Below are 9,206 nucleotides of genomic sequence, written 5' to 3'. Positions count from 1 at the left end.
GCAGGATATTAGCAATATGAAACAAGAAAATATAAAAAAGAACAAGCAGAAATATAAGAGCTGGGTGTGGCAGCACACTCCTGTAGTCCCAGCTACTTGGAAGGCTGAGGCAGGAGGATCGTTTCAGCCCAGGAGTTTGAGGTTGCTGTGAGCTATGATGACGCCACTGAACTCTAGCTAAGGTGAAAGAGTGAGACTCTGTCTCAAAATAAACAAACAAAACAAAACTCTGTTATGCTAAGTGAAAGAAACCAGACACAAAACCCATATAATGTATGATTCCATTTGTAAGAAATATCCAGAATAGGTAAATCCATAGAGCCAGAAAGCAGATTGCTGGTTGGGTAGGTGGAGAGAGGTGGAGAGAGGAAAATAGGGAGTAACTGTTTAATAGGTATAGGGTAAGTACAGGGCTTCCTTTTAGGGTAATGAAAATGTTTTGGAACTAGACATGAGCAGTGGTGGCACAATTGTGAATGCATTAAAGGCCACTGAATTGTTTACTTTAAAATGGTTGATTTTGTGGTATATGGATTTCACTTCAATAAAAAGAAATTGCTAGAACTATAGGGAAAAACTGATAAATACGCCATCAGATGTGGCAAATTTCAACACAACTGTCATGGTTACAAAAAGGTCAAGAAAAAATAGCAAGGATGTAAGATGTTAAGATGTGTTGGCTTTTAGATACCTTCATTACGAGTTTTATTTTGCATTTTCCTAGTGACTAACAAGGTTGACTATCTTTTTATATGTTTATTGGCTATCTGGATATTTTTTCTTGTAAGGTTCCTATTCAACTATCTTGCCCATTTTTGTATTAGGTTGTCCGTCTCTGAATACAAGCTCTTTGTCAATTATACATGTCAAAAATGTCTCTCACTCTGTGGTTTGCTTTTCTACTCTTTTAATGGTATTTTATGATGAATAGTTATTAATTTTAATGTAATTCAATGTATCAGTCATTTCCTCAGTCATTAGTGTTTTTTGTCCCTATGCTGAGGTCACAATTATATTATTATTTGCCTATACTACCTCCTAGGAGTTTTATTCTTTAGCCTTTTCCATTTGGATCAATAACACATTCAAATTAATCTGATTTTGTATGTTGCATTCTGTATGATGTAAGACAGGGATCAATATTTTTTTTTCTTCCAAATGGATATCCAATTGTCCCAGTTTGTCCTTTTGGTTCATTCTTGCTGTCCTCTACCAGCTCTCCTTCCTAATGGCTGGTCCAGATTCACTATGCAGACTTAACACCTAGCACCAGATGCAGAGGTGACAGCCTGGCATAGATGTCTCCACTGGCTCCTACATTTGCATAAGGCTTTATCCCTATAATAAATCCCTTATTTTATATCATTCATAGTGGTTCTACTTATCAGATCAAACACAGACTGATATGATACTCTTTTTTTTTTGAGACAGATTCTCGGTCTGTTGCCGGGTTAGAGTGAGTGCCGTGGCTACAGCCTAGCTCACAGCAACCTCAAACTCCTGGGCTGAAGCAATCCTCTTGCCTCAGCCTCCTGAGTAGCTGGTACTACAAGCACTTGCCACCACGCCCGGCTAATTTTTTGTTTCTATTTTTAGTTGCCTGGCTAAGTTTTTCTATTTTTAATAGAGACGGGGTCTCACTCTTGCTGAGGCTGGTCTCAAACTCCTGAGCACAAGCGATCTTCCGGCCTTGGCCTCCCAGAGTGCTAGGATTACAGGCGTGAGCCACTGCGCCCGGCCTGATATGATACTCTTAAAAAAGAACATGGGAAGACTCATTCTACCAGATCTCAAAACTTAAAGTTGCCATAATTTAGACACTGTGGTATTGGTATGATGATAAACAAGTAGTACAAATAAATGGAACAGAATTCAAAAATAGATCCGCATACACAAATGTACTCTTCTGTGCACTCATGGTTTTGGTATAAGAATTCTTTGTTCTTGAGACAGGGTCTCACTCTGCCACCCAGGTTGGAGTACAGTGGCTCAATCATAGCTCACTGCAGCCTCAAACTCTTGGGCTCAAGTGATCCTCCTGTCTCAGCCTCCCAAGTAGCTGGGACTACAGGTGTGTGCCACCATGCCCAGCTAATTTTTTCTATTTTTTGTAGAGATAAGTCTATTTTTATGTTGCTCAGGCTGGTCTTGAACTCCTGGCCTCAAGTGATCCCCCCACCTCGCCTTCCAAAATGCTAGGATTACTGGTGCGAACCACCGAGCCCAGCCTTAATGCATGAATTGGGTAAGATGCCTCTGGCCTTCCTGAGAAAGCCAAAGCTGGAGGTGGGTGGGAACCACTCACTTGCAGCAGCTGGGGCCAGACCACAAAACCCCTCACCTGCCAAAGCCCACCTGGCCCCACTCCCACCATGGAGAAGGAAGGACATTCACAACCTGGCTCCATGTGTAAAATGTTTATTCTCAACATATGCTTGTGCCTGGACTAGGAGGGGGACTTTGTGGGACTTTGCCACAGGGATCTCTAGGGGGGTTGGCCAGGTCACCAGAGCCACTGGATGAGGATTGGGAAGGTGGCAGCAGCCATAGAGCCTAGAACAAGGCATGGGGAGGCTTTTGAGGACCTCTGAAGAACCCGACTGGTTGGCCACTTAGACGCATCCAGGTGTGAAGCCAGGTTTCCCTTCTGAGGCTGAGACAGAAGGTGGGAGTGGCAGGACCTGTTCTGATGCCTGTTTGGAAACTCAGCCTCCACAGGGCTCTGCCCACTGTTTTCCTCTCTCACCTGGGGGTGGAAGTCAGCAGTCAGGGGCTCCCACAGCGATCCCGCACCTGCTGAAACCACTGCACCATCCTTTTGACCAGCACAGCGTACCTGTTCCACTTGTCTGAAGACCCGCAGCAGGTTTCCTCGAAGGACGCCTCGAAGCTCTTCGTCACTCCACCCACGACTCAGCAACTCCTCTATCAGTACCGGGTATGTGGACACGTCCTCCAGCCCCTGAGGGAACCTGTGTGGCCACCCAACAGCCAGCTGTGGGACCTTAGCCCTGATCCTGGTCTAGGGCCTGTTGCCACCATCCCCAGTCACATATGGGAAACTGAAGGCCAAGTTCTTCAGGCCAGTGAACGCAACTTTATAGGCTTCTTGAGGACTGGGTTTCTGCAGCCTCTACCGGCTAAGCAGATCTGCTGGGCTGGGAGTGTAGCACCTGCTGGGCAAAGGAGCTCTGCCTCGGGGAGGGGAGTACTTAGCAAGTGTGACAGTCTGGAGTGGGGCCACTGGGCCACAAGAGGGACAGGGAGAACCCAGGAAACAGGCCCCGAGAATGGGGGGTGCTGGTAGGCTGGAACACCAGAGCCTGTCATCAAGGCCTGAAGGATGGGAGGACCCCAGGATGGGAACAAAGACTAAAGGACTCCCTGCTGTCCCCCAGCCTGAGACAAACCCCGGGGAAGCACTTACCGGCCAGACCCGTCATAATTCCCACCAATCCCGATGAACTCAGATCCAATGACTGCCCTGATGTGGTCAAAGTGATCTAGGGTGTAGAGGTCAGTGGTGGGCAGCATGAGGCTGGCATTAGACCCTGTGACCAGCCTTGTCCCCAGCACTCCAGGCCGTAGCAGTTGGCTCCACAGAACTAACTAGCTTATGGCCAGCCCCAAGTCCTGAAGTGGGCTGCAGGCTGGTCACTGGATCTACAGCAGACCTCAGAGCCACCCCTTTGGGACTTTTCCTGCCCAGGAGCCACCCTGCCTCTGGATTCCTTGAGAGCCTGGTGGGGGCTCTGCCTTTCCTGCCCCAAGATGTGGGAAATGAGAGGTTCAAGGACTGGGAGCAAAAATGAGACTCAGAGACAGAGGCATCAAACCCATCAGCATTGACTCTGTGGCCCCAGATCTGGGTGGCAGGGAAGATGGGAGGTCTGCCCATTGCCCAACAGGTGTGAGACTGCTGGAGTTGTCCTGAGGGCCTGCCCTGGCAGCCACAGCCCAAGCCAGAGCTGCACAAAGAACCAAGGTGGGGCTCACCTGCCACAGTGGACACATTGGCAAGCAGTTCACACTGCAGCACCCCCATGGACAGTGTCACCATCACGATGCCACCATTCTTCTTCTACAGGGATAGACAAAGGGATACTCAGCTCAGCCCTTCTGCCCTAATAGCATCCGCCCATGCCATGGGGGCCTTGGTAGGACAGCACTCAGCCCTGGCTTCAGGGGTTGGAAAAGGCTTCACCTCTCTGGGTTTGTGGGTCCCTGGGCGGAGCTGGTTTGACCTTGAGTTTAAGGGATGGAGGAGGGCTAACTAGCCTTAGGTCCAAGGTGTGAGACCTGGCTGGTAGCTTTCTTTGTTTAGGGTCAAGAATCTTTGGATGAAGCATGCCTAGCCCTGGGTTTGAGGGCCGGGGTGGCTGCCCACCAGAAGCTGCAGGATGTCATCAGGAACATTCAACAAAGTGTCACACACAGCCCTGGCAGCTGAATGGGAGAAGATCACTGGAGCCCGTGACACTTCCAAGGCCCGCCTCACCAAGGTGTCCGATGCGTAAGACAAGTCTATCATCATGCCCAGGCGGTTCATTTCCTCCACCACCTTCTGCAGGGACAATTGGACTTTTTTTAGGGGGCAAGTTGTCAGGGTTGCAAAAGTGTGTGCACGTATCTGTAGGTAGGATGAGCAACATAACAGGAGTCCTCACCTCACCAAAGCTTGTCAATCCGCTGACATTGGTGTAGAAGTGGTGTCTGAACTTGGTGGAACTCTCTGCCCTGCAGGACAGCCAGGGGAGAGCAATTTAGCTGGCCACACCTTGGCCATCAGAGCCTGGGGACCCTCTGTCTGTCCATCCATCCTACCTCCAGGATAGGTGAAGACCCAGGGCCAGCTACTTTCTGGGAATATGAGGGACCTGTTGGGAATCGAGCCTCCCTTGGTGACCCTCTTTATCCTCCACTCTCTGGCCAGGCCCATCCCAGGGACTGGGCAGTTTCCCCACCACACCGTCTACCGTTCCACCTTGGCCAGGCACTGAGCTCACCAGGGTGTGCTGCAGGTGTGGGCAAGCGTCAGGTAGCGCACTCCCAGCAGATAGAAACTGCGCAGCACAGAGAGGCTGCTGTCCAGTGCGTGACCACCCTCCACGCCAATGAGGCAGGCCAGCTTTTGAGTGCTGTTCAGACCTAGAAGGCAGAGTCAAGTGGTCAGAGCCCAGGAACAGAACCATTAGAGTGACACTCTTACTATCCCCCCATCATCGGCCAGCCCACCTTCAGCTGAGGTCACAAGCTCCAGCTCAGAGTAGGAGGCACACATGCGACGAATGAGGTCAATCTGCTCCAGGGTGAGGAGCACGGCATCCCGGTCCTGGGCCTGGCATGGGATGTAGGCTGACCAGAACTGAGGATAGGTCCAGGGGTCCGGAATGAGGACAGGGTGGTCTTCAACCCCCTAGGCCAGCCACTCCTGCCTCAGTCCCCAAAGCGCCTGTTTGGGTCAGTGGCCCCAAGTGAAGCACTGCATGACCCATAGTATCTTGATGACTATTAAGTTTGCTGCCAGCAGCCAAACAACAGACCCATGACACATAATGAACTGTTGTCCATGTGCTATGTGAATGCCCTAAGGCCAGTCCACCATATTTTTTGTGGTTTCAGCAGCTCCCACGCTCACCAGAGATTTTGCGGTCATTTTCTTGTGTCTCCACAAACCCTGGACACCCATGCAGCTCCCCTGTCTTGGCCTCTAAGGTCCCACACTCCCTAGAAGGTCCGTGATGGCCACTGCATGCCCCATGATACCTAGTCACCCAGAAGCTGGCCCAGCCAGGGTTCTGTGGCCCCAATATTCCCCCACAGCCATGCTGTGGCACCCTGTTTGTCCCTGTGGTACCTGGGCGCCCACGAGGCCATCTCTAAGCCTGTCCAGGCTGGTCTGGCCATGGCTGAAATTGCGCAGGTTAACATCCTGTAGCCTGTTCTGGAAAAGCTGTCTCAGGATCAGGGGCAGGTCGTTGTGGCTGGGGATGTCAAGGTCAGAGTGGGGACATGGCCTCCAGATCAGGCAGGACACATCAACATGCCTGGGCCTCCCCTCCCCTACCCCATCAGACCCCTCTGTCCCACAGAAAATATGGAGACCTCCTGACACCGGGTCAGAGGGGAGGGGTTCCACCAGGAATGGGTTAACAGGCGAAGGACGCCCATGAGTGACGGGGGAGGGGGGCCTCCAGGAGTGCTGTGAGGACGCCTCCTTGCCAGCCGCTTCCTCTGCCCTGGGGTGTGCTCAGGCCCTGTCGGTCCACACTACACCTACGTACCCGTCCACCAGAGGAAAGGCCTGCATCAGGGCCCGCACGTGCCCCTGCAGGCTCTGGGCCTTGGGGGTGCCCCGTGTGCTTGGGGCGCCAGGGGCGCCCGGTGTGGTCTGGGCCCGGGTTACGGGCCGAGACAGCAGCAGCAGGAACAGCAGAAGCAGCAGAGGCCGCCGGCCGAGCGTTTGGGGACCCTCGAGGCCCGCGGGCTGCATGTTGTACAGGGACCGGTCACAGGAGCCTGGGAGGAGCAGGCGAAGGGCAAAGGGCGACGATGGAGTCCAGGCCGTCGATTTAGGCGACCCAGTAGTGCGGCCCCGCGGGGTGGTTGAAGTCACGCCACCTGGCGACTGACCCGCTGGAATGCACGACTCCGTGCGTGCGCGCGCGCAGAGCGGCCACCAGGGGTGCCACGGTCCCTGCAGCCATGGGAGGGCGCCCCCGTGGGCTGGTCCGTGCATGCGCATGCGTCCGTTTGAGATGCAGCGTGGACTCCCTCCGCCCCTGCCCCGTACCTACCCCTGAGGCTTGCTCCGTAGACCGACAGACTGGGGAGGACACCAGTTCGGGGGATTGGCGGGGGCCCAGGACTCTCCCTGTTTTCAGCCTCTAGCCAGGCCCTCCTGGGGGTTAGCTGCTCCCATGTGTCCCGCCCTCAAACAGGTCGAATATTCCATGAAATTCTAAACTCTGATTCAGAAGAGTGAATTATAATAGATCTGTATATTTGGATTGACAGAAAAAGATTCCCTGTGGGTTGTTAAAGTGAAATTTAAGAACAATATTTACGGGAGACCCTTATTTTAGCATTTAGTATTAAATTTTGTTTCTGTACATATATTAATACACCCCCCCCCCAGAGGAGTATACACACCAAATGTTAGTTAATAGTGTCTCTCGTGGGAAGAGGGCTACTTACTCCCTGGTTATTTTCTGTCTCATTTCTTTGTGTATTGTGGTGATACTGGCAGAGGACAGTCATGGGTGGCGCTTATGCAGACACACCAGAGCCCTAAGGAGTGGGGGAGGCACCAGAGCAGTAGCTGAACCTTGGGAGGATGGGGTCTGTATCAGGCAGAGGAGCAGAGGGGGCACCCCAGGTTGGCCACCAGCCGAGGCAGAGGTCTAGTTTGTGCATTACATTGTTGTGGGGAGGCAGGGGAGGATCCTCTTGCATTGAGTGGTGGACAAAGTCAGGTTAGGGCCCTGGGTACTGACAGCTCAAGGTGGCTTGGTCTGACACATAACTTCACCTGGAGTAAAAATCCTCCCTAGAGAAAAGGTAGTTTCCAGGTGGGCCAGAGGACTGCATAGTATAATTCACCATTTGCTGCTGCAAAAGCCCTGGTGCAAGGGAAACGGATCTCAGAACTGCATCTGGGTAGCATTCGAGCCTCCTGGGCCCAGACCACATCCTGCTGAGGGGCCAACACCACAGACTGAATCTAAATTATCCCCCTTCTGCATCTGTGTCTGTCTCCTGTTCTCCCACCTGGGCTTCCTGTTAAGTGGACCTTCCCTTCTGGGCACCTCCAGAAGGGGCTTGGCCTCTGGTGACCCATTGCCCTTTGGTCACTGTCCCCTCCTCATGCCTGGGGCTTAATGACCAAGTCTGACCCAGCTGCTTCTAGCTTTGGTCCTCTCAAGAAGGGCAGAGAAAGGTAATGTATGTTCTGGTCTCATAAACCACAGCAGACCCACCCTGAAAGTCTTCATTTCAGTGACTTTGAACAACATAATGAATGACAACTTTTCTAATAGTTTAACAAAAGTGCAAAAGCATTGCACATACAGCTGTTTCATATATTAGATTTAGGTGAAAGGAGAGGGCATAATGTTTACAATTACTGTTTAAAATGTTATTATGGCCTGTTGTGGTGGCTCATGCCTGTAATCCCAGCAGTATAGGAAGGGAAGCCAAGGTGGGAGGATTGCTTGAGGCCAGGAGTTCAAGGCTGTAGTGTGCCATGATCAGACCTGTGAACAGCCACTGTACTCCAGCCTGGGTAATGTAGCAAGATCCCATTTACAAAAACAACAAAGATAATCTTTTGTCTTTGGTGCCTCGAAATTTGACTTTGAAATGCACAATTTGGGGTTATTATGAATAGCAGTGATACAGATATGATTTCATGTGCCTTTTGGGGAAACATAATGTATGCATTCCTGTTGGACACATACCAGGGTGAAATTGCTCAGTCATAGGGTATGCATAGATTATCAGTATTAACTATTGTTTTTATTAGCCATTATCTATTATTGTCATGTTATTTACTATTATATATCATTATTAGTATTACCTCTCAATATTAGCTATTATTACTGCAGTTGCTATTAGTTACCATTCATGGCCTGGGGTTAAGATGAGTAGATGGCTAAGTAGCTTGTGCCTCTTGGAGAAGTCTCTGAGGGATGGGGTTGGGGTCCCCACATCCAGGGCAGTACAGCCATTGGAGCCTGTGGCCCATTATGTGGCCTGGCATTCTTGGCTCTTTGTGAAGAGGAACTAAGGTCATTCATGATCTAGGCAGGTCCCCTCCTTGGGAATCTGAACAAGAATTCCCTGAAAGATCCCTGGGTGCTGGTCAGTGGGTCGGCATGTGGATTGCGATGAGCTACCCAGAGGGATCACAGAGCAGGTTCACCCTCCTGCAGCGAGATCTGCCCACTGCCTTTGTCCAGGGCAGAGCCCAGCCACCTGGGTCATCTTAGGCCACCAACAGGCCTTCCTTGAGCAACTGGTGGCTGAAATGCAGAGTCCCCCACCAACCACCAGCATTGGGAGCCTGTGCCACCAGACCTCCCCCCGCCCCGAGGAAGAATTCACTTCCGGTTCCATGTCCAAAACATTTATTTTCAGGAAATGATTGTGCCTGCACAACAGGGCAACATTGTGGGGTGTACCTGCCACAGTGATATCTGGCAAGA

General features: G+C 51.3%; 1 protein-coding gene across 2 annotated transcripts; it reads right to left on the bottom strand.

Moving 5' to 3' along the window:
• Positions 1-2,402: 2,402 nt before the first annotated feature.
• On the bottom strand, positions 2,403-6,557 carry LOC138402199 (dipeptidase 3-like). Of its 2 annotated transcripts, none has more exons than XM_069497972.1 (10): positions 6,285-6,557; positions 5,858-5,984; positions 5,236-5,365; positions 5,007-5,148; positions 4,668-4,737; positions 4,388-4,564; positions 3,997-4,081; positions 3,428-3,503; positions 2,837-2,972; positions 2,403-2,746 (listed from the first exon to the last, which is right to left on the bottom strand). In XM_069497972.1, exons 1-10 carry the CDS (start codon positions 6,491-6,493, stop codon positions 2,504-2,506), a joined length of 1,395 nt encoding a protein of 464 aa, XP_069354073.1. In that variant the 5' UTR covers positions 6,494-6,557; the 3' UTR covers positions 2,403-2,503. The 2 variants fall into 2 exon arrangements, with proteins under 2 accessions (XP_069354073.1, XP_069354072.1); XM_069497971.1 differs by having other exon boundaries at positions 3,997-4,078; positions 6,285-6,518.
• Positions 6,558-9,206: the final 2,649 nt, after the last annotated feature.

Source organism: Eulemur rufifrons, chromosome 23 (genome assembly GCF_041146395.1).
Source record: "Eulemur rufifrons isolate Redbay chromosome 23, OSU_ERuf_1, whole genome shotgun sequence".
NCBI lineage: Eukaryota > Metazoa > Chordata > Mammalia > Primates > Lemuridae > Eulemur > Eulemur rufifrons.
Note: the sequence above shows the minus strand (reverse complement) of the source record. Positions and strands in the feature narration are given on the sequence as shown.

Coding starts and splice junctions, on each gene's coding strand:
- LOC138402199 (XM_069497972.1), bottom strand. CDS start 6,493: ATGCAGCCCGCGGGCCTCGAGGGTCCCCAAACGCTCGGCCGGCGGCCT. Junction 2,973..3,427: donor AATTATGACGGGTCTGGCCG/GTAAGTGCTTCC, acceptor GTGGCCACACAG/GTTCCCTCAGGGGCTGGAGG. Junction 2,747..2,836: donor TCTTCAGACAAGTGGAACAG/GTACGCTGTGCT, acceptor TTCCACCCCCAG/GTGAGAGAGGAAAACAGTGG.